The sequence below is a fragment of the Triturus cristatus genome, chromosome 9, assembly GCF_964204655.1.
Source record: "Triturus cristatus chromosome 9, aTriCri1.1, whole genome shotgun sequence".
Lineage (NCBI taxonomy): Eukaryota > Metazoa > Chordata > Amphibia > Caudata > Salamandridae > Triturus > Triturus cristatus.
The window spans coordinates 750205594-750231048 of NC_140592.1; the positions used below are offsets into that span (position 1 = coordinate 750205594).

The window sequence follows — 25455 nt, forward strand, 5'->3', positions numbered from 1 at the left end:
TGGAGGACCTGGGGAAGAAGAGCACCAAAAAAGACTCGTAACGGCCGCCATCAGTGCTGGAGCCGGTCCTGGTTGGGAGTCTTAGCTGCCACCCCCCCAAGTTCTTGGTCTCATTGCGCCCCTGATGGGAGAAGTACATTCTACCAACTTTATTTTTAGAAATCTCCCACTTTTCTCTTCTAAAATGTTGGCATGTATGATTTTACAACAAAGAAAATAGCATTCAAATGTAATCCCCTTCATTTACATACTCTAAATGTCAATACGTTTTTTTAATTCCCTCAATAGTGGGGAGATTTATGCAAAGTAACTAATTTCCATTTCTAACCCACCCTAGACGTGCAAGCCAAATTTAATAACCTTTTTCTAACGGTGAAGAAACTGGCAACCAATACCTCACCTCCCTGAAGGGAAAACTCCCTTTCAGGCCGTGCCCTTCAGCAAGAATTCTTTTAACAAAGAGCAGCTTCAACGGAAACGGATTCTGCGAGTGAAATCCTCAAGCCTGCCACCTTACTGACACACCGGACCTGGAATGTTATTGTGTCACTGCTTGCTTTTAAAGACTGTCACTGACCTAACATTTGGATGTTCGGGGAATATTGCAGCCTTTCCGGAAAGCACTCTGCTAACATTATTGCACAGCCAAAGAAAAAGTGAAAGCCACACAGCTTCCACCTCAACTCCGGTCGGTCGCGTCAGACAACAAGTGGCATCGCTCAGCCTTCAGCAAGCAGGCGCAGCGCTGCAGGGGCGCGGGAATTCCGATCACGTGACTTCTTTGACCATCCGCTTCGGTCTTTTCTCTGCAGTACCCTGATTTACAATAAATTGAAACTGGAAGCACGGCAGTGGGTGGATCTGAGCACCAAAGAGACCAGGCCTAGGGGAGGAGCAGGGGCAGCAGGCGTGATTAGGGTATCGCGCGCGCGCGCATCTGTTCAACTTCGTTAAAACTAAAGCCATCTTGTAAAGACTACTAAACAGCAAAAGGGCTGGAGAAACAAGGAAACAATGCTCTTTGGAATGAAAAGTATAACGTAAGTACATTTTAGATGTATATGTTATTTTGTTATTAATTAATGAGCGTTTTTTTTAATTACAAAATGTGCCATGATTTTCGTTTTTTTAGCCATTTTTTTTCTCGGCAGGATTTTTTTCGAAAAGCACGATAGCTACAAAGTCATTTTAGAATGTATTTCACTGTGTTCACCCATCGCATGAACTTTATTGTACGAGGAATACTATTAATTAAATGGCCGTCCACGGTCTGCCGGAGCCTTTTGATGTCCTTGTGACGTAAGACGAGGGTTGGGCCGGAGGGGCATTTAAAATGATATGTGAACGCTAGCCAACACAAGCTTCGTGCAAGCTTCTCTTGTTGATGGGTTTGTGACCGTTTTCTCCCCGAAAATTTGTGCATTTATTTTCGGGAGGGCTGATGGAGCAGTTGGGTAGTAGCAGTGGCAGCAGTATCTCCGATGAGTCCCAGGATATCTACCAGGGGACGCAGGTGAGCAAGGAGCCAGGGATGTTCCATGTGCATCCCTCTCGCAGGAATCAATGCGCTATTTGTGCACGGTGAATGGAGAATCTGGTCTGGTGGTGGCCATGCACTGAGGACTGAGCACTGCTCAAGAGTAGCGCCATGGTTAGGTGCAGTGTTCATGCACAGAAGAGGTCACATTTTTACCATCAGTGCATGCACGGGGGACGCAAATTTCAAGGTTGCACTGAGCTATGAAATGGAATACTTGAAGTGCACAATGCATGTGTGCGGAGGAGACGTCTTAGGATGGCTCGTGCACGCTCAGGGGAGGCGACAGACAATGTCCAGACAGTGCGTGTGCTCAGGGTAGGAGACACGTAGGGGGGCAGCACATACATGCACGGGAGGAGGCAGAAAATAGGGGTGGTGGGCAAGCCAACACATTAATGGTCTAGCCAAGCCAACTGTCCCGCTTGGCTAGGAGAGCAGGTGTAGGAGCCCAGCCCGAAAATGATTCCATTTAAGTTATGCAACACACCTCACGTGAAATAGGATGGTCTCTTTGAAATGTTAACACATATATTTAACATTTGGACGCTGTGACAATGCTTTATTTTATCACTGTACTGAGAGATACTTATTAAAAGTTGTAGTTTTTCGGTCGCCTATCAGACTGAGACAGCGCAGTTGTCTGGTTTTCTAATGGCATACTGGGGGCATTCAGAAAGCTTTCATGGGAATGAATTCCACCTGTTGCTTGCCATTGTGTTTTTTTGGCTTATAAATCACGTTTTCTGGCTTTCTGTTTGCTGGCTTTATTTGTTTTAGCTTGAGTTCGTCCCTTCCCTTGCCCAAAACTTATTTACAGTATCCTCCCGAGTGCTCCCTTTCTTTAAACAGGATTTTAAATCTTGTTCTCTTCTCACATTTGCTGTGCCTTCAAAGACAGAGGTCAAATGTCAGGCGTTGTTTTCCGAGGGAGCTTGGTGCCTACATTTTTTTTTTTTCTCTCACTTCAAAGTGAGAGGATTTATGTGAAAATAATCCTGGCTCCTGGGAGTAATTCTGAAGTGTGGTGGAAACAAATATTTTAATGCGATCAATACACTAAGTGATGACGTTTTCACACTTAGTTTGCGTGCTGTTCCCTTTTATTAGTATGTCTGTTAATGTAATGGTCATTTTAATTGAAGATGTGTTGATTGTAATGGCAGCGCACTACTACACCTTTTTACCCCACTGCGTTCTATTCTGCAACGCTCCACACCATTGCACTCTAATCTGCACCATTCCATTCTGTGTCTCTCAGTCTATACCTTTCTACAGTGCATCACTCTCTATGCCAATGCCCTCTAACCTACTACGCTCAATGCCACTCTGATCTGCAACCTTGCACTCTACATCACAATAATTTACTATGCCACTCCACTCTACCCTGCACACTTACACACTATTGTGCACCATTCCAGTCTGCACCACTTCACTCTACGCCTCGCCACTCTATGCCACTACAATCTATGCTGCACAACTCTACTCTGTGCCCCTCTACTTTACACTGTACCAATCTACATCACTGCACTCTACTCTAGCCATTGCACTGCACGGCAACGCACACTACACCACTTTACTCAAAAACAATGTACTCTATGCCACTGCCCTCTGCTCCCATCTACTCTGCACCACTGCAGGCTACGCCTCTATACACCTCTGTGCAATACTCTACGCCTCTACACTATTTTACTCTATGCCATTGCACTCTATGCCTCTGTTCTACTCTGCACCATTGTACTCTACGCCACTGTAATCGGCATCATTCTACTTCCCTGCACTTAACACCAGTACATTCTGTACCACTCTACTATATACCACTGCACTATCTGCCACTGAAATTGATTCCACTACATTTTATGCCACTGCCGTTTACTCCGCACCACTGTTCTCTATGCCAATGCATTCTACTCTGCATCAATCCAGTCTACGCAACTGCACTCTACTCTGACACTGCACTCTACACCACTGTATTCCACTCCGCACTATTCCTCTATACACCACTCTTCTCTGGCACTGCACTATACGCCACTTTACTCAAAACCAGTACATGCTACGCTGCTGCACTACTCTAACACCCTACTGTAGGGCACTGCACTATATGCTACTGCACTGTAAGCCACTCTACACCACTGCACTGAACGAAACGCTGCTCTGCACTCTGCGCAACTGCACTCTACACCTCTGTACTCTACTCTTCGCCACTGCAATCTGTCCCACTCCACTCTGCACCACTACTCTATGCCACTCTACCCTGCTCCACACTGCCCAGCAGCTCTCCATTCCACTTCACACTACTCCACTCTATGCCACTCCAATCTATGACAATCTACTCTGTTTTACTCCGTCCAACACCCTCTACGCCACTCCACTCTGCTCTACACCACTCAAGTCTGACACTGTACTCCACTCTACGCCCTTCCATTGTACAACACTGCTCACTCCACAATATTATGCCACTCCACGACACTCTACTTCCCTCTACTCAACTCTACACCATTCCTCTCTACTTCACTCCATAAACACACCACACCACACTACTCCACAACACTTTACTTTATGACCCTGCACTTTTCTTTCCGCTAATAACTTTTAGCCAAGCTGAACAGCTGCCAAGCTGGTGTACAACATGGTTAAAAACACATTGGCAATGCTAATGGCTCTTTCAAGGGCGTGACCTATTGGCTTTGCCAGTGTTGTTAAGCATTAACTTAGAACCACTCCTGCCTCTGCCCTGGTGACCATGCTCTTAGTGAATTTAGAGGCAAGTCAGTTGTCGTGTGTCTAGATTCTTCTAAACTGAGCAATATTATAGTCTGTCAAATTAACCACAATACATTTTTTTTACAGCTTGTATTTGGCAGTCCCGGATTTGAGGGCCTTTAATATGCGGTAATCCAGAAAGAGGAGGATCGGGGCAATAAAATATTTGCCTCAGATCACACAATTTCGTTAAGTGTGGAGGAGTGGGGCACCTAAGAAGAATTCATTGGGACTAACAGTGGATTGTGCAGGCAAATGGGTTGCATCACATTGGTGTCGAAAGTGTGTGCTATGGGAGAAAGGAAACATAGGAGTGCAGGTCAGAGTGCCTCTCGAGGTGTAGGGAGAGCTTCAAGCTGTAGTATGCACACACCTTGGTGAGCCTCATAGGTGAAGTTCATGCAGAGATGGAAGGTATATTACGGGGTTTAGTATACTGGAAGCACTCGAGTGCTCTTTGGTATGTGAGTAACTACCCTGTAGGTGAGCACGAGCAGCTGTGTCAGCAAGCATATAGGGTGTATATATATTTTAGGTCTCGCCTAGGCAGCGCTTGCACTGTCTCTTCGAGACATTCTCTGTTCAGGATAAGAACATCAAGCTCCACCCACTTTCCGCACAGCTGTTTAATTGGCCCCTGTCCCTTGTAATTGGTGGCTTTTCATTGGTCAATCGGCTTAGTAGTCCCTCCTCAATACTGCTTTTCTCTTCTTGTAACCTCCAATGAGGACACCCCCTGTTACATGTGTTACTTGGTAGGCTTTAATTATAGTCTCAGAGCACTATTTTCTTAAGTAGCTTTGTCCTGCCGTTGCAGACAGGACAGCTCTCCCTGATCGCTTTTTATTTTTTTTCCTTTCTTTTTTTCCATTTATCCAGCATGGCACGCTCTTCAAGAATAATGGTGGCCATGCTTTTCTTTTGTTATTTGCTGGCCGAATGCGGCCCCATGCCGTTCTTTTTCTGGTCATTTACTTATTATTATTGTTATTATTTTTTACTATGTCGGCACCCGTGCTCTTTAGCTTTAAACTTCTTAAGCTAAAGTGCAGGTGCTGCGATTGATTTAAAAAAACAAACAAATAGAAAAAAATGTTCTCTATTTATTTGTTTACTTTTAAAGCAATCGCAGCACCTGCTTTTTATCTCACAATGTTGTAAGCTAAAGCGGGGGTGCCACAAACCTCTTGCATTTGCAACAGTCTGAGCTATTGGCATTGTAAATGACAAAATGACAATGCCTTTTATTTATGTGTTTTACAAAACCTGCAATCTGTGTTTACGCACTGCTTGCAGTTTTTGCATACACATAAATAAAAGGCGTTGTTAGGCCAATAGCTCAAACTCTCCCAAATGCAAGACCTATTGCATTGCAAAATGTTCCAGGAAAAAGTTGCGAGTATGCAAATTCTCATTGGGAACGCCCATTGGTATATCTCGGCATTCCAAACAGGAGTTGAAAAGGCTGCATTATAGATCCACTCCCACACTTTTGGCATGCTCTCCAATGTTAATTCATGTGGGTGGGGAACCAGAATTGACCAGATCCAGGGGATGTACTAGAGAAGGCTAGGACAACATGCCCTGATCCCCCTCCTTCCCGTCGCATAACCAGAGTAGATGCTTCCGTTTAGAAATGACCTGTAGAGACTTTTAACACCCCACCCCCCCCCATGCACGCGCACAGTGTCCAACCACCGACCCTACCTCCCCTAACCCCTACTACCTTTCCCCTGGCAGTGCAGTCTTGCTCTTAGCTGAGTTATTGAGTAATGGGTAGATGAAAGTGTTTGCCAAGGGTCACACGTTGTGGGGAGGCTGGAAAACCGAGATTAGAAATGTTTTAACCCAAGATCGGCAACCCAATGCCTAGATCTCATCTCCTCCTTGTGTACCGGTAGCTCGTGGCTGAATTAAGCAACTTGTCTTTATTCAGTTGTTCGTCATGCATATCAATCAAACATCACATTATAATGAGTGCTGTGCAACCCCGTCAGAGCACTGAAACGCTGCATGAATGTTGTAATGTAATGCAAAACAACACATCGATCAACACAACTACAGGTTATTTATATGCCCATGTATTTACTGCGTTGCAGGTTTTATTGTTAAAGCACCTGAGAACAGTGCAAGCACTTCGATGCGCTTTACCAATATTTGTAAAGCGATAGCCCAGTCATGTTATTTGTGGCATCTTTTCGAAAGCTGCATAAACAGTAAATGTATATATTGTATACATTCCATATCATTGTCTTGCTTACAATATTTTTTTGCAGGAGCTATGGGTCAAATTTTAATAAGTTATGTTGATAGCTCTGTGGGTTAATACACGTGTTGCAAAGCGTTGCGTACAAACTGGAGGACAAAGGGTCACAAGCATTTGCAATGCAATAGGCCTCGCGTTTGCGAGAGTGAGCTCTTAGCATTATAAATAACAATGCAAACACAAGGAGATGATGGATGGAGCACTGAAACTTTTCAAACACTCACACCCAGTCACAGATCTGGGTTGAATCCAGCATCGTTCTTTAGCTCACTTTGCCACCCCAGTTCAGACCTAGCTATATGCAAATCATTCTTAAGGATGTGCCTCATGGGAACAGTCCAGCCCGAACTACCAAACCAGGTCTTGTCTGGACCGGAAACCAGCACCCTGGGACCGGTTTCGAGGTAACACCGCACATTCCTGGACTTGCTCACAGAACTGAAGAACAGACCAACTGCTTGTGTGTCTGACCCAAAGTCTATGGCCCTTCTAGAACCCATTGAAAACTTCAGCCTCACCCAGCAAGTTACTGAACCTACCCACACCATCGAACACCGTTTAAGACCCGATTTTCTTCAGTCAGCAACAGCAGTCAACTATGACCTGGACAGAGCATCCCCTTATCAGAATCAGCATACCCATCCCGCACTACCACAGACCTACCAGCACGCCTCGGCTGCCAAAGCACACAAGTTTTTTTTATTCTAGGACCCTTCTCTCTGCTGTACCTTCTTCTTAACAGATGGAACACAAGATGTTGGTGAAGCACCTCACTCTTCAGAAGCCCGAAAACATAACTGCAGAGTGCCTCATGGTTCACCGTTCAGCCCTGCTTTCTTCGTGCATACATGATCCCTCTGGCCAAAGTCATACACCCATTCAACATCTTCCCCTATTCGGACGACGTGTTTGTGTGTGTGTATCTATCCACCCCGCCCCCCCAGCAACAATAGACATCCTAGTCACCAGCAAGTTGGACTACCGGAACACCAAGCAACTCACCAGAAGACTACAAACCATCCAGAACTCAGCAGCCACACTTGCCCTCTCTCCCCCACAAAAGTAACATCACTTCACACCTCGGAGCTCTACTGCCTCCCTATAGACAAACTTGTTCATTTCAAACTACTCATACACATTCAAGGCTGTACACCACTTGCGCCCCCCCCACCTACCTAAAATGTTTGATCTTCTTGCATCAACCACGAAGACACCTCTGCTCTGCAGGACTCTTACTCGCACACCTCCCACACATACATAGAACCAGTTCAGGAGGATGGGTGTTCTCTTACATTGCTCCTAAAGCATGCAACAACCTTCCACATCGGAGTCTCCTCCACTCTTCTTCAATTCCACAAGAAGCTGAAGACCTGGATATTCACTTCACCAGTCTGAAATGGGAAGGGCTAGGCACACAAAACCTGATCATCACCGGAATACCCTTGCAGGTGTTTGTGTGCTTTACAAATGTACACAACACCCATACAGCCATGTTCTCCATTACTCTAAATTCATCTTCTAGGACCCTCTCACTAGAACTCACTTATATCGGTAGCCAGTGGCCACATCACGCTCTAAGACTTTTTCAAACAGCCCAAAAAACCCTATTCTGATACTTGAAGGAGAGGAGTGATCCCCTAGTAATACTGGCTTAATTCACTGCAAGCTGTTTATCTCCCTCTTTAATATCCACTTCCAAACACCAGTGCCTATAACGAGCATTTTGAATGTTAAAGGTTATTTTATTTACTTTGTATCATGCCAGTCTATCCAGGTTTGCCTTGTGCACCATATGTACATTGTAGCAAAAAATAAATGCTGTCTGAAATAATATTTAAAATAATACATTATAAGGCAAAACTTCACTAATATCCCACAGGAGTTTATCAAGATAAAAAGAATGTTAAAGGCGACCAGTTTATAGGTAACCGTAGAATAGAAACCTTCACTCCATTCAATCTAAATTACGGCCGATTACATTTCACCATGGTTGATAGCACAATCCATTCGCTTTTTCCACTTGGAAGCAATATTTTGCTTGGCTGTGATTAAGAATAAACCCACAGGTTTTTCGTTCATAAATGAAAAAAGCCCAAACCTATAATAGGCCTCTTAAAACAAAATTAGTAAAAACTAAAACTCCAATTCATTTTAGTTCTAACTTTAACCCCAAAATTATGAGGATTACATAAAATGTGTATATATGTTCTCTCCTAAAACCCACTGTTGCTATTGGTAACTAGTTTAATCTTCAAAAGATCAACCTGATTCAAAATAATCCTTTTGTTATGCTAGTTCATCTGGATGTAGGCTGAATTATTAATAAGTTGTCCTAAATTTTGGTTGACCAAGATATACTCTTTACTTAACATCTGTACTCTTGATTTTTCTTTAACATTTGATCATTTTAATTTTCAATACTTAGTTTAACCTTTGCTTTTAAAGACCTGGGTATACAATTGGACAATAAACCGATACTGCCCTCATAACGTTTGGCAGGTTTAACGACTTACCAAAGAAATACTCCGTAGTCGTTACAGTAAAAAATAAGGTTAACAGTGGCTTCCATAAGAAACATCTAGCTCCGGCTTCTCCAATGGTTAGCTCGTCTGCAACTGTTAGCTCTCCAGCTCCCTAGAAGTAGCTCTCCTGTGTCCAGCCCAGCAAACTAAATTAGACACTTTTGCTTGGTTGAATTAATATAGGCATCACATAATTGAGAACTGTGTATTCAAGATGAGAATATGTGTATTTTTAGATGTTTGGAGAAAAAAGTTGAATTTACAAAATCTATTTAAAGCTGATCTTTAAGTCCTGAGGCATTGGTGAGACTTATTACTAATCCTATTACCTTGGTGTCCGGGGTACTGCAGCTATGGCTGTCCTATACTAATTACATAGACTCATTCCAAACTGATAGTGCCTTTTGTACATTACTGCTGACAACTCTACCTGATGCAGTGAGGTAATCACTGCTGGCAATCACACATTTGGTAGCCACTAATGGAATCTTGTCTGATATGGTCCCTATTGCCAGTCTAATAATAATAATAGTAGTTCTGTATGATTTTAATCAAACATAAGTAGTTCTTATTTCAAAAGAGGTTGAAGATACCTTATCTAAATTGACTGTGAAATCAAACCCAGTTTGAATCACTGAACTTTGCTTTTATGTAGATATCTTAAAAACTTACAGGGACAATTTTTATGGAATCAAGCATATACCTAAAGTAGTAATTTTGCTCTGCACATATGACCCTTATTCCAATAAATAACCTTACTGGTTGTAAGTTTATTATTCAAAATAGAGAATATGAAATGCTTTGTCAGGCATATATATTGATAAGTTAAATCAATTCATCTTACTTATGTGTTTAATAATTGGAGACCATCAATAACTCCCTTTTTTAATCACACTTGATATCTCAAAGAAGAAAACGTTGGGAACCATAATCTAGCCTGTCTTAAACAAAAATAAGTGTTTTACTTCTAGAACTGCGTTTCATTTTATAATCCTTTAAGTATACTCAAATTCTAGACATTTGTTCTCTTCTCTGTCCCAAAAAGTTTGCTATTTAAAATATATAATGTTCTGGGTAAATTGATGGGATAGTTCCTAATTTGACCCATCATCCTTTTCATAGAATCATGCCTATCCTACCAGGATATAAATAAGGGATACAATTGATCAGTTAGGGAATGTGTTTAATTTTTAAAAGGCTCCAATTTCAAATGAACTGTATCTCTAATGGAATTTGAAAACCAAAGCCCTTGATAGTTAGTTTAAGAACAGCTCCATATTAGTTCATAACCTGCAAACATAAATTTACACATAGAACTACAACTTAATTAAAGTTAAGACTTCTGATTTGTCAATGTTCAATTTTTATCCAGCTAGGTTATTGAATTTTTCAGTCTCTTTAAAACATTTTGGCATGGTTTTCCCTGAGTTTGAAGAGTAGAGCAAAATATTGGCATACATAGAAAATTCTGCTTCCTTGACTGCATACATGAATCTTGTGATGGACTGATTCTGTCCTAATTGTAAGAAATGCTAACACAGATTAAATAAATTATCACTTATTCAAATGTTTTTGAGTGAACCCTTATTGAGTCTACCATGTCCCTGCAGAGTTTGTGAATCTCGACCTGGGTCCACAAACCCAAGTGGGGGGGGGGGGGGGGGGGGGTGTGGGCGCAACAAGCATTCAAGAATCGTCCCTTGGGTCCTATGGACCCAGTTGAAGAGTTAAGAACCTTAGTCTCATTTTGAGGTTTGCGATCCCTGGCCCTAGATCCACAAGACTCACTGAAAAATGTCCTTTTTCCTTTTCACCTTCCACATGAGCCGGTGGGTCAGGGGATATTTTCCCTTTCCTGTCCACATCTTGTAATGGTGGTTGCAACAGAGTTTTCTTATGCGGCCAGGCAGTAACATTGGTTCTGTAGACCCAACTTTGAGTCTGCAGATCTGCAATGGATGATGGCAAAAACCAAATTGCCTCCTCCAATAATTAGCTTTTCTGTTTTTTAATTTAGGTCCACAGATAGGCCTGAGTAGACGAGTGCCTATATAAATGGGTCAGATATTTTTGATCTTTCAAGCTCACCCGACAGATTTATGTAAAAATTGTTTTTGAAAACTGCTGATTTACTCCAAATCAAGCAAAGACATTTCCCCAAGTAAAATTCTAGATTCATGGTAAGAGTTTTCCAAATCTGTAAGTGTCTTTTTAACTGTTGTGAAAATCAAAGCATCCTGTGGGAGTAAAAATGTGAAATATTGCTTTGACAGGTCCATCCCTTGATGGATTTGCCTCAAGCTCAAAATAGCAAGTGTAAGCTAAACGTGGTGTCTGTTAAGTGATGTGCAGATCCATAAACGGGGCCAAAGTTATTAGCAAATCAATCCCGGTTTTGCCGTTGCACCCCTCCGACCACCCACATGTTGAATCTGCATCTAAATAGTGATTTCCTACGCTGGGCTAACTTGCTAATAGTCTTTCAAATATCCTGTAGATTCATTCAGCAGCACCAACGGTATTAGCCAATAAACACTTTTTTTCCCCCCGAGGAAGTGCAAGAAAAAAGCCCTTCCCACAGAAGACTAAACATGCTGTCTGTCAAATTCCATGTGTTTTTGTCAAATTATGCCATAATTAATGGCAAATTAACACCCCCCCCCCACCCCCTATCTCTGGTCGATTTGTTCAATCTGCGCAAATGTTAAGCATTTGCAATGTTTGTGCAAATTTGTCAAACCACACTTAAGGTTTAGGCAAGGAAAAAAGAAGAAAAAAAAAACCTTGTTCAACTTTGTAGAGGTCACATTCTTGGAACTCTGATTTCTTGAAACATACCAAATGGATTTACACCTAATCAAACAGAGGCCCGGCCATGAATAAAGTTTTAGGTGCGTGTCAAGCTTGGTGTATTTCCATGGAGCTTGTTTTTAGGTTGCACTTTCGAAACCAGTTGTGTATATACTTAGTGGACTTACAGCCCACCCACTGCATTTCATTTGTTTGTTTCAGTGGTCTTTAAAAATAGTTGCTTCCAAGTGGTTAATCTTTCCTATTTGTCCCTCCTTTTTGTTGGTTGTTCACTCCCACAGAGCAGTGCCCCAGTACTTGTACCCTTCCACTTGTCCCATTGTAGCATATGTTTAGGGACTACTTTCCCCTTTATCTAAGAGCACTTGATGTTTTCAGTCGCTCCAGGTCCATTTCTGTAAAACCTGTTTTTCTCTCATTAAATTTGCTGTGCATTTAAAGACCGAGCGCAAATGTTAGATGCTGTTTTCTGTGGGCGCCTGTTTTCACCGCGCCACTGCAGCGCAAAGAGAATTGTGACAACTATTTATATTGGTTTCCAGTTACACGCAGCCGATGCACAGAGAAAATCACTACATTAGGATTTTCAATAAATATTGCCCCAATTTAAGATGGCGGCTGCATGTCATACGCGATGGCATTATTGACAAGGATGTCTTATTGAAACAGATGAGTTGTGACTTCTGTCAGGAAAATTAACGGATAATGACTCTCGGTCCTGGCTCCATAGCTCTCAGACCCGCTTCATGTGGCATATCCATATGGAAAACAAACTCAAGGAGATGATGGACGGAGTGCTGAAACTTTTCAGTCACTCACCCCCAGTCACAGATCTGGTTTGCTTTGTTTGCCCTAACTTGGCAGGGTATGCCCAAACATGGGTCCCTTGCTCACTTTGTCACTGGATTCAAGCTAGCCAGGCTGATGAGGGGTGATGCCCCGAAACCGGTCCCAGGATGCTTGTTTCCGGTCCAGGGAGGTCCTGGCTCTGCAGTTTGGAATGGACTGTTCCCATAAGGCACAGGGTCAAGACTGGTTTCCATATAGCTGGGTCTGAACTGAGGTGGCGAAGTGACCTAAAGAACGATGATGAATTCAACCTAGATCTGTGACTGGGGGTGAGTGTTTGAAAAGTTTCAGTGCTCCATCCATCATCTTCTTGTGCTTGCTTTATATCCATATGGAAAGCAAGCTGAATTTAGTGCTTTTAACCCTTGTCTTTCTGCATCACCTTACTGATCAGTGTATATGTTCGTTATGATCAGCCATTCCTCACTCTTTTCCATCCTCAAGTGCTGGCACGCCTTTGATGGCAGGTGCATGCTCTAGGTATGTTTACCGTGAAACCCTGCAATAGCTGGCTGTGCTCTTGGATACAAAGGCAGGGCGCACACCTGGCAGCTTGCAGGTTATGCCCTCCCTTGAGCCCTGCTTCCAGGTTTTTGACACATTAATTATCAGAGCCTGGTTACTCCAGCTGCTTCCTGCTGTGCTCAGGGGCACGGAGGTCTCGGGAGGGGGAGACAGGCAGCCCTGGTGAACATACCATGCACTCCCCTTTAACTCCAAGATGGTTAAACATTAGCATACACTCTCTGACAGATAACGATTTACACAGACCTATTTTTAAAAAGAAATAACTTAAATAAAAATTAAATTGTGTTTGTATTGGTACCCTTGGAGATTAACACCCCCCCCTCATCAGAGATTTTGTGTTCTGACACGGTCAACAGCTGGAATGAGGAGTAGGGGTGGTACCTGGCAATTACCTGCCGCAAAACCTGATGTTACATTTTACCTCCTGCTTGCCACCAGTGACTACCCCTTTCTCTGTAGCCTGTACCTGTGTATTTAAAAGATTTATTTGCAGTTAAATCATTAAATAATGCCAACATGCTCAATTACAGTAAAATCATGGGTGATTCATCTTGTAATTAAACCTAACCACTCGTAACAACTCCTCATAAAATATCTACTAAGCAAAAAAATATATATATGGTCAGTAATTTCATGATCCTACTTTTGTTGAATGCCCCACCCCCTTTAAAATGCATAATGCACAGCCAAAACAAAGAATTCCAACTACTTTGTGTACACTGCACTGGCAATTTATCATTGAGTCATAAGTGTAAGTCTACAGCTGGAGTATGAAAACGATGTTTCAGAAATCTAGCTATACGGACTTCTGCTGCTTGCGTACATCTTGATCTACAAAACCTTAACCTGTCCGCCTAAACCTGGGGTGGGCATTCAGTGCTAACAGCTTGAGCTAGATAGCCGCATAATCGGGACAAAACTAAAGTGCTGAGGAGTATACTTATTCCTATAACCTGTTGTCTTTAGTATGTGCCCTTCATTTCTCTGCACACTGTACACACTCCATCCAATTGCTTCATTTTCTACATTCCATTGCACCATTTTCTACAGTCTCTGTACGCCGTCAATCCCATTACACCACTCTGCACAGTATTTAAACAGCCATTCACATTTCCCAGTCTCTGTGCATATACTTTCAGTACCCCATTCTTTATAGTCTGGACTCACTCAATACCAAGGGTTGGGGCCTTGCAGCGGCTCCATTAGGTTTACCAGCGCCATACTCTTCCGGTACAACAGGCAGCCGGGAACTTAAATCTCCCCATTTCTTGAACCTACCTAAAGACTGCAGTGCACCACCAAAAGCCATTCTTCACAACAGCAAGTTTGTTCCTTCAGTTATTGTAGTTGTGTCCAAAGTTCACAAAATGCTATTTGACAGACACCTGTTTGTAAAACATGTAAATGAACCCCTCCAGACAATAGACAGTGAACGTCTGCAAAATTGTTGGGCACCCTTCAGCACTACCAGCATTTCTCATCCTACCTGCCCCAAGCCTGCGGCCAGAGAAGTGCTTACTGTTTGAAAAAGTTTCAACCCAACAGTCCATAAGCATTTTCAATGCAATAGGTCTCACATTTGCGAGAGTTTAAGCTACTGGCATTGTAAATGAGAATGCCTTTTATTTATCTGTTTTGATAATTAACACATAAATAAAAGGCATTGTCATTTACAATGCCAATAGCTCAAACTCTTGTAAATGTGAGACCTATATAATTACAAAGAAGCAGATGCTATTGCCCCAGGCTGCTTGGAAAATGAAAGCGTACATGGCCTGCTGAATGTTGCATGAAAGCCTGTTGTGCCTGCATTATGTGAAACTCATTAAAGAACATAGTGCTGACAGACTAAATAAGACATACCGTGTAACAGAAGTAAAAGAGCCAGTTCTCATGGAAGGTTACAAATGAAGACAAGGCAGTACTAAGGAGGGACTAATAAGCTTATTAACGAATCGGAAGCCATCATTTACAAAGGACAATGACACAAGCCAATAAAAAATATGGGCGCAGAGTGGGCGGAGCTTCACGTCCATACTCCAATACAGCATGCCTCGCAGAGCAGCGCATGCGCTGCCCAGGCTCAACCTAAAAAGACTTACTCACAGGTGCGGTCTTCTTTTCAGTATGGGAAGCAACAGGCCACCAGTGGGATACCGCGTAAAGGGAGATGCCTCATTTAGTTGGGCCAGTATCACGCTAGGCACACCTGACTTCTCAGGATATCAACCCCCAAACATCCCACGTGTGTGAGGATATGGGCTGTTGGGCTAAACTACCCTGGTCTCACCCCATATCACTGGGTGCTGAATATAATCTGGTGTGGAAATGCAACGGAGATTTGTCTCCAAACCACTGTTGAAGTCCTTCAAAAGAAGTAATATCTTCATCGGTAGGTTAGAACATGCAATAGCATCCGGGGCAAAGTCGCAGAGACATTGTGGCTTTTATTTAGGTTGTTCTTTGCAAGGTCACCCTTCTCAACATAGTTTAGCCCTTCAACGGTGGGGAGTTCATGGCTTCTATGAACATAAATGATGCATATTTCCACATCTGCACCATCGAAGCACCTCTGTTTCACTGTATATGGCCATCCCTACTAATTCTGGATGCTAACTTTGGGCCTCCTTCATCAGCATTGACCACATGCCTAGCCGGGGTGGCAGCTCCCTTTGACATAGAGGTATATGTGTGTTCCTTTCCGTGGATGAGTGGCTTCTGAAATCTTTCCAGAAAGAACATGCATCTTTGGTGGTCACCACTATGTCTGCTACACATACTGGTCCTCACCCTCAGATAAATAAAAATCCATTCTCACTTCCAGCTGACCCGCATTGTTCTTAAGAGCTTGATTGTGCATGGACCTTCTGAAGGCACCTCTTAAGATCAAGAAGAAAGGCTTATAGCTCTGTCTCAACATTCACTCTGCAGAAAATCGCAATCCGAAAAATACAAGGTCCTGTTAAGCATGGTGGTATCCTGCATTCCTTTGATCCCACAATTTCATCTTGGGATGTGGACTCTCCCAAAAACTGTTGCCTTTCATTGGCCACAGTCAACGAGGCCAGTGCAAAAAATGTGTTTGGGTCACAAAGAATAACAAGCAACCGGTGACCTGGTGTAAGGACAGCATTCCCATTTTCACAGGCAAGATATGTATGCAAAGATCTTCCAGATCCTTATCTGAAGTAGAGGGGTGGTCACCTGCAAGAACTGTCAACAACTGTCCTGACTCCCTAAGAGGTGGTCTGTCATTTTGGAACTCGAGATTTGCTGTGAAAGCCTTCTTGTTTGGTCTCTCATCAAGAGGTGGTGCTCAGCTCAGTCAGTAGGAGCACTCTCACATACACCTGAAAACAAGGTGCGCAGAATTTCCATTGCTTCCCAAGGAAGCTTAACATCTATGACATGTGGTCCTACAACATTGTCTTACTCTGATATGGGGCTTCTGGCAGATTTCTAACTACTGTTTGCATGTATTTGGTGCAACAAGTGGTGGCTGTGGTTTCAAGCAAATTAATAGCTGCATTTTGATAAACGTTCGATGGTTAGTGCGACCCACAAGACACAACACTATTTAACACCACCCAGCATAATTGCACTCCACATAATGTCACTCAAATAAACAGGATTCAACTTCACATAATTACGCTCTACTCAATACCACAGAAATACACCCCACATAAAACCACTCTGTCACATAGCACAAATCCACAGAAATATACTCCACACCATGACCTATAATTCCAATTGGCATAATTCCACTCAACGCCACAGAGTTCTACGCCACACAATGCAACTCCACACATTTCCATTCCACACCACATAATTCGACCCCAAACCACATTATTCAACCCATCAACAAAATTACACAACACATCACATACATCCAATCCACACAACAGAATTTCACATCATGCCACACAATTCTACAGCCCACCACTTAAACTCCATTACATACCACTCCACAAAACAAAATACCATTCAACATAATTGCACTCCATGACCCCCAATCCCACTCCACATAATTTCAGTACACTCACTACCACATATTTACTAAACACAATTCCAATGCACACCATACCATGTAAATACAGTACACAATTCCATTCCACACAGTTTCGCAACTAACAATTCCAATCCAACCCACATAATTACACTCCATAACACATAAGAAAGACATTGTCATTTACAGCGTCAATAGCTTTACCTCTTGCAAAAGCGAGGCCTGTTGGCTTTGCCAATACTTGTTTATTTCTGTAGTGGAGAGAAAATATTAATTTCAGTGTTAAAATAAGAAACTCATACATTTTGACTCCGTCCTGTTCACCGCAGTACTTGATCATTGAGATTAGTCTGTATGGCTGGGATGACTAAAGCCCATCTTTGATTTTTATTGTGGAGAACCCCACACTTCAGCAGCTGCATTATCTTTACACAGTTCTATTAAACATACGTTGGGAAAGTCAATAGATTTGGTGTCTGCTTTTTGGCTTTCCAAAAGAGGGGGCGGTTTGGAAGACAAACTAATGAAGTTGAATTTGATGCTTTTCTCTGGGAATGTTCTCCTTCTAGGATTGTCCCATTGCTTCCGTTTTGTGTGCCATGCTAAATTTTTTAAAACCTTTGCAGCATTAGAAAGACCATAAGTAATCCTATTGACATTTTTCCTCTGCTCATTACAGAATAAGTAGTCCAAACCAGTGTTTCCCAGTTTGTCAGATCAGATGAAAAAATGGCCAGTTCACAATTTAGTCTGTTTTCTATTTTAGAGAGAAACATGGTGTAAGTCTGCGACAGACCTTTTTTTTAGGGGGGAAAAAAATTACACAAATACTGTGTTAACGAGTCACATAAATTGCATTAATTTTTATGTCAGTTGTGAATTGTATCCTATATTCGTAATTTTTACACGTGTAATTTGTGAACATTCACTTCTAATGTGTCTGGTATATCCTCAAGCCTAATGTTTGTTGTCCAGAAGTTCCTCCAGGTCAACGATGCAGAACTAAAACATTTTATGGATTTAAAGGTACAGCGAAGTATATATGCTGCTCTGCGGATATTAGATCGTTGACTAATTGTATATATTTGCAGCTTTTCCAGGCTATGACAGTTTCACAGTCTGATGTGTAGACAAGGTGTTAATAACTACAGAGCGGCTTGTGGCTCTGTCTCCCACGTTTCCACCCCTAGCCAGCTGACCACACACTTCCTCTCTACAGACGGGAAAGTGTCTACTGACAGTCACACAGGCTGCTTCTCATCTAAGAGGTTTCTCATAAACTAAATCCGTTTCCTTACATGCCCAAGAGTGGAGTCTCTGTTGGCTTCTGCGCATGCTCTCTCCTCCACCCCTTGCCCTATCTGGTTCTGTTTCGCTGGCTGTCTCTCCCTATCGCTAATTACGTACAGCGCTAATAAACGTGAATATACTTCAATAATAGTTTGAGATCTTGATTACGTTTTCACCAAAATTGCATGATTTGAAATGCAGTGTCTCAAGTAATCCTGATAACTCTGCTGACCTGCCTTAGGAAAACGCCAAGTACTTTTTTTGCTAACCCGCAAGCAGAAGGGGCAGAGGGCAACCTTGTTGAGCCCCCAAGCCAGGAGAATACTTGAGTACTTGCACTTACCTTTGTGCGCATTCATGAGAAACTAGGCAATTTACTTTTTATACATTTCTCGCCTAGTCCAAATGCCTCCAAGGGCAACCACATATCGACCCAGATAAGCAGGGCCGTTGGAATTATGCGATTCTGCAGCCTCTGCGTGATCTACATTAATTATGGCTTTACCACATGATCCATCTCCATCATAATATACAGATTTTAAAAAAAATAGTTTCTAGCTCAAACAGATTAAAAGTTACTGAAATTGTGGCAACGTGTTGCCGCACAGTAGATTGCTCTATGCAAAGTATGACCGGACCACCTTTCATTCGTTTATTTCTGTAATTGGATGTTAAACTGGTACTAATGAAGTGAACCCTTTGCCCAGACACTTAACACTTGCAAAAATGACAATTATGAAGTAATACTATCATAAAAGTGATTTCTGCTTTATCTTGCATAATTTGCCTTTTCTTGCAGCAAAATGTGTCATCACCTGCTGCATAACTCCAGTGGCTCAGCATGTAAACCAATGAAGAGCTTTTACTATCCCGTACCCCCCCCCCCCCCCACACACTTACTAATGTTGTTTTAGTATAGCTCTGTGTATGCTATCTTGAGACCAAGTCTACATTAGCCAATTACTTTATGTAGAGTCATGCGGCCGTGTTGTCCTAGGTAAAGCTCCCTTTGTGGAATCTTGTAAGAATGAAACCTGAATCTCTTGAAGGGGACCTCTGTCATACATGTTAACCTCTTGTCCTTAGACTACATAATAACTCTGGTTTATAATAACTCTGGTTTACAAAAGTGTGAAGTATCTTGTAACTCCGTCTCTGGTGGTTCTCGACACAGCCAGGACTCCATCAGACTACAGACTAAAGTGTGTTTTCTTTCTTTCCATCTATGCACCCATTATCTTGTGGAACAACATCCCTTTATTGAACAGGTCTGCCGCAAAGCTGGTCTAATTTGGGAAACACTTGAGTCTCACCTCCTTAAAAGAACACTACATCAACATGCATTAACTGCCACAACCCAGCTTCCTCTCTTATTGATTTTATGCTCCTTTTTGACCATGTACAGCGCTCTCCTGCCTTTTGGCTAGCTTCACGCTATGGAAATACCATATACGTACATGGGGGTGGGGGGGGGGCCATTACAATAGCAGACGGACTTCAGTCCTTCCGCCATCGTGTTGGGGAGTGGACCGCCTGCCTACAAGGCGGCTGTCCCACAGGGGGTATTACGATGGCGGTCGCACGTGCCACACTTTACATTGCGGTGGGTGCTGCTAGCTGCAGCACCCGCCGCAATGTAAAAAAAGGCACTGTTTACATTTCCCTGCACTACGTGGCAGGCACCGTGCGGTGCCTGCCACATGGTGCATGGAAATGTAGGGGGGGCGCCATAGGTGCCCCACAACCCCCTAAAGACCGTGCCCGTGCTCAAGGGGCCCGCTACATGCCCCCAAGATCCCTTTCAGCCAACTTGTTCATGTCGGGTTAACCGCCACGAACAGGTGGGCGGAAAGGGATAGCATAATGCCGACGTCGGTGTAATGCGGCTGCTCCGACAGGCGGTCAGAAAATTACGCCTGTCAGAACCGTGGTGGTCGGTCTTTCCGCAACCCCCCCCCCCCCCCCCCCTGCACGATTCCGCCTGCCATAGTAATCTGGTGGTTGTAAAAACGCAGTACGATGGCGGAGGGCCCGCCGACAGGCTGTCAGTGGTGGGCCTTCTGCCATGGTAATCAGGCCCATGGTTACTTGTGTTCAGTCCACTCCACTAAGGTCCCCATTCCACAGGAGGATACTGCTGTTCAGCTATGTGTGCTGCGGTGTTTCTGAACCCGAAACTACTAGATCCAAAAACTCCAGACTAGGGTCTAAAACCAGGAAAAACCGTGGTTGGAGAGGGACACTGATTGCCAACCCCGATCACCCCCTTCAGCACCACAGAGGGGAGCAGAAATTTGGTTCTGCCAGAGAGGCCACATTCTTACCCCCCCCCCCCCCCCTCCACCTTACACCACTGCTCCACACGAGCCACCACAGAAATTACCCGCCTGCCAACAGCAGATGGTAAATATCCGAATATCCGTGTTAAGCTCCCAGCATTTTGGGGAAACCTGTGTGCCGGAACTGGGTAATACTGGGTCTGACTGGTCATTCCGGCCAGTTTACCTTGTGATCCCCCAGTAACTCACGGGGAGAAACTGGCCTGAATTTTTCATTCCAGGCCTGGTATCTTCCCACAGAGTTAAGGTGGAGCTCATGTCCTAAGTTGTGAATTTCTGACCTTACTCCTACGTATGCCTTCATGTCTGGTTGCAGGAGTACATTGTGTTCTGATCTGTGTGTTTGTGGTGCTGCAAAAATCTAAGCTCATGATATTTTTAATATACTTTTTATAGTGCTATATGAATTTTCAAAACCCCAAAGACGTGGTGGGAAGAAAGTGGAAAAAAAGAGAGAAGAACCGAGCTGCTGCCCAGAAAAGCCGCCAGAAACAGACCCAAAAGGCAGATTTGCTTCACCAGGTGGGTAAAGGCATGTCAAGATAGCTGTTTACTGAGGTACCCATTGTGAGTGCCCTGACTTTTTAGGTGGTTGTTCTGTAACCTTGGAGTCTTAACGATGGTCCCCGTAACTTCTTAAGTGCTGAAATACTAGGGATTGGAGTTGGAACCCTGAGGTTCTTTGAGGAATTACTGTAGAAATCTGTAATTCTGAGTCAAATTCCAATGATTAGTCCTTATTCTTCCCTGCAGCTTTCGGTAGCTCCCAGTAGGTGCAGTCCCTGGGTGAACTACAGGGGCATGTTGCATGGATATTGTAATTATAATATTGTAATTCTGGTGGAGCTGGTAACTCAAGTTGCCAGCTTGCTACAAATTACATGGGAACCTGTGATGGTCCCCTAAATGCCAGAGAGCTTGGTTCCCTTTGAAGGCTGGCAGCGAGAGCCCCACTGCTAGGTGCCACGCAGTGTTAAGTGTTTGCACCTGTAGATCAAGAGTCTTTCTCTCGCCACAAGCAACATATATCACAGCAGAGCCCTATCATTTCTACCAACACACTGTACATACATTGTCCTTTTCCTGTAACCAGAAGGCAAGGAGGGGAGGTAAAGATGGAAGCCATTTCTGGTCTTTTGCATCTTTGGCGAAGTAGATATTTTTAGGAGTCTGATTTAAGGTAGTTGCTGTAGTGTGGTTAAAATTGATCGTGGATCTGACGGCTTAAGCTTGATTGCCTTTTTTGTCTGAATGGTAGACTCCTGCTAACTTTGTAGTATTGGAAGGAAACAGATGGGCAGCAGGGACTTGGGATTTGATCGCATGGAGAAGAGGACAGTGACCATAACTAGACCATTTTAGTACTTTAGTTTCTGTCCCAACCAAAACATACCTTAACATGGGTGTTTATCAAGGAATATATAGGTACCATTAGGCCTCAGATGGCAGCCAGTAGGTTCTGGTTCCACTGTCCAATTCAGAGTTGTTTAGAGCACTGGGTGTAATGATGAGGGGCAACAATCAGGAAAAGAGGTTAGAAGGTGGAAAGAGCAGGAGGAGAGAAGAAGGGATAGAGGAAGAAGTAAAGTGCAAAAGATGGGGAGATAGAGTGAAGGTTAAAGGCATTTGTGTCTGGTGTCAAGGGAAAGAATCCTGAGGGTGTTCCAGGGATTTCCGGGGTTGGGAGGGAGGGTGTAATCTTGAAATGCTCTTCACAGGACACTGGGAGGAAACACTTTTGTTTTCATTTCCCAACAATTCTTTTTATAAGGCATTTCTTGGGCTCAAGAGGTGACTTAAGTACATTTATTTACGAAAAAACCGGGCACTCTGCACCCCTTTTTAAGAATGTTTTTATTTTCATGATCAGAAAAATGTTTGGAAACGTCTGCTTGTTTATGATAGATTCATGTTGCACATAACCCTGCATCACAGGTCAATGCCGTCTGTTTCCTCTGTAAACTCTGTTGCACATTGGTAATGTCAGTGAGATTTTACAATCATGCATGAAGCAAATAACTCACCCTAATGGAAATGGATGACCCAGCATCGGTAGTCAGTCAATCATTCAGTTTATTGGCACCATAGTCCATTACACCATACAAAACATGATGGATAAAAGAAAATCCCCATTGTAAACTGAAATTATTTTCGAAATCATAACATATTCATCAATAATTCATCCTTGAACAACTTTCAGATAAAATTTTAAAAATCTACCACTACACATCTGCATCGGTAAACCAATGGATACGTCCATTCTTGATCTGCTCTTGTTCTCAACCACCTTTTTTCCTGTGAGATGAGCGGTCACCCTGACTACCGCAACAGCCATAAAGGAGTCCATGTCACTAGAATAGAATTTTTCTTTTAATGTAACAAGACATCTGGCCCAGACTTTTAAGCCGGCAGTAAGGTGGTTCAGCTTGATTGCCACAGAAATTTAGAGAATCCTTGTTTGGGCGCCATATTATGAATCTCGTTTGGGGGTCGGGGGCTTGAATATATGGCTAATAGTTGAAAATTTACAGATTGTAGTACTAGGACATGTCCAAATATTTTAGTGTAAAAATTACTATTTGAATGTCTCCTTATAGCACCATTATAATATTTATAGTCTATTTAAGTAAATTACCTTTCGCAATAAAACATGCCACAAAAGGCCTTATTTGGGAGTAGTCTGTGACTTGCTACCGGAATACCATACTCAGTAAATATAACGCATAAGGCATGGTATTTAATGGGTGCTGCATTTCCACCCCATTATTTGAGTAATGTGGGTTGGAATAGGGAATAACTCCGCAATTCCTCATGTTAGTCCTGTTCTGAACTGCAACACTTGAAATCTTAGTGTTTCGCGGCCTGTATTTTGCTAAGTATTACATAGAAAAATATGGGTGGGAAAACAACAAATCTCTTGTAATCCTCATTCAGGCTCCAAGTACCATCATTACAAGTTCACTCAGACCTAAGACAGTAAATGACTTCTATCGCTTTCTCCATTTCTATTGAGTTGTCAGGATAGCGATAGAGACTTTTACTCATTAAAAATGGTCTATTTACCAATGATGTATATTTTTTAATACTAAAATGCGATCTCACCGATGACACTTTATTACATTTGTCTTTGGCCTCTGTGAGGTTCAAAAAGTGTTTTGGTGCCCCAACTTGGAACTCCCCGTGTTGGAATCCATTCGTCCATGCGCTTGTGTTTGGTGGTTGCACGTGGCTACATGACACCATGGACATTTCTTTCTGACCAGCTTTGGTCTCCCGGTGAGACATTTGAGATGTTTTCATAGCCTGGCTCTCCTTATTTTTTTATTATTTATTTTGTTTTTTCAAACCAATGCACGAAGAGTAAAAGAAAATCTTCTCTGTAGGTTTAGGAAGGGTGTGTAAAAAGCTGAGGTTTGTGCATGGTTGCTGCCCTTGTGACTTAACCAATCTCATGAGGTGTCACATTTATTCTGGTCTTTGTGTTAAAACAGTGCACTCATGTTTGACTCCCATTAACTATAATCAGTAAACACCCAAGTCCTTTTCAAACAACATCCCATCAACTACCGAAACCGCACATTTCAAAATGGCCAGAGCATGGTAGCCTAGACCTCACAGCTGCAGCAAGCAACCACCCGCTGGACAAAACCAGACTATTCACTCAACTTCTTGCTATCTCTGCAATCATAGCCACACCACAATAGCCCTGTCCTAGGTATACTGTGCGCCCCATCCATCTTCCTATGCACCATTATCAAAACAAGACTCGTCAGTCATCTTGCAGTGTACGCTTGAGAGCCAGGACACATACTCGCCAAGTCCCTAAAATTCTACTCCTCTCCAACATCCACCACAAACCAATCTCTGGAGGCCAATGCTCAACACTACTGACCACCTCTGCCACACATTTCAGAGCCATCTCCATGTGCACAACTTCATTCTCTGTTTAGTAAGGCCTGTCATTGTCCAGAGTCGGAACATAGGGGCTCATTACGATGCCGGAGGGACCGCCATCGCCGGGCCGGCGGTGGCTGTCTCTGCGCCATCTGGCTCCCATTTTCCCCCCCGCCACATTAGGATGGCAGGGGGAATTGCTTAGTGACCGCGGCGGTCACAAAGACCGCCCTCCACGCTTCCGCCACGGCAATCGTCGCAATTGCCTGGTGGAGCAGTCGGCATACTTGGTGCGCTGGCTTTACCGCGGCTTGAGAGAACATTTGTATATCACTCTGCTACATCTTAGGCAGAAAGAAAGGCTGGCGGAGGCTGGGTTCTGGGGCCTGTTGCGGGCCCCATCTGTATGGGGGGGGAGGGTGTATGTGCACTGGTGGAGTACCATGTACCTACATTTCCATGCACAAGGTGGCAGGCTCCGCTTGGTGCCTGCCACGCTGTGTATGGAAAATGCACTACTTGGCATTTGTGCATTGCGAACGGTGCTGCAGCCAGCAGCACCGTCCCCAATAATCAGGGGCCTAGATGCGCCCGACATAGTGGCGGGCACATCCTAATAAACTCAGCGGGACCGCCGCCTTACCAGCGGG

At 43.4% G+C, this 25455-nt stretch overlaps 1 protein-coding gene across 2 annotated transcripts in view; it reads left to right on the forward strand.

Annotated features, from left to right (window-relative positions):
- Window positions 1-900: 900 nt before the first annotated feature.
- The window catches only part of BATF2 (basic leucine zipper ATF-like transcription factor 2), a 43186-nt gene continuing 18631 nt past the window's right edge, over window positions 901-25455 (forward strand). The window contains exons 1-2 of one of the 2 annotated variants that reach the window (XM_085626049.1): window positions 901-1040; window positions 21308-21433. In XM_085626049.1, coding sequence (XP_085482175.1) covers window positions 21314-21433 — 120 coding nt within the window. In that variant the 5' untranslated portion in view covers window positions 901-1040; window positions 21308-21313. Of the gene's footprint in view, window positions 1041-1299; window positions 1514-21307; window positions 21434-25455 lie in introns of those variants that run through there. The other variant, XM_085626048.1, reaches the window with a different exon arrangement.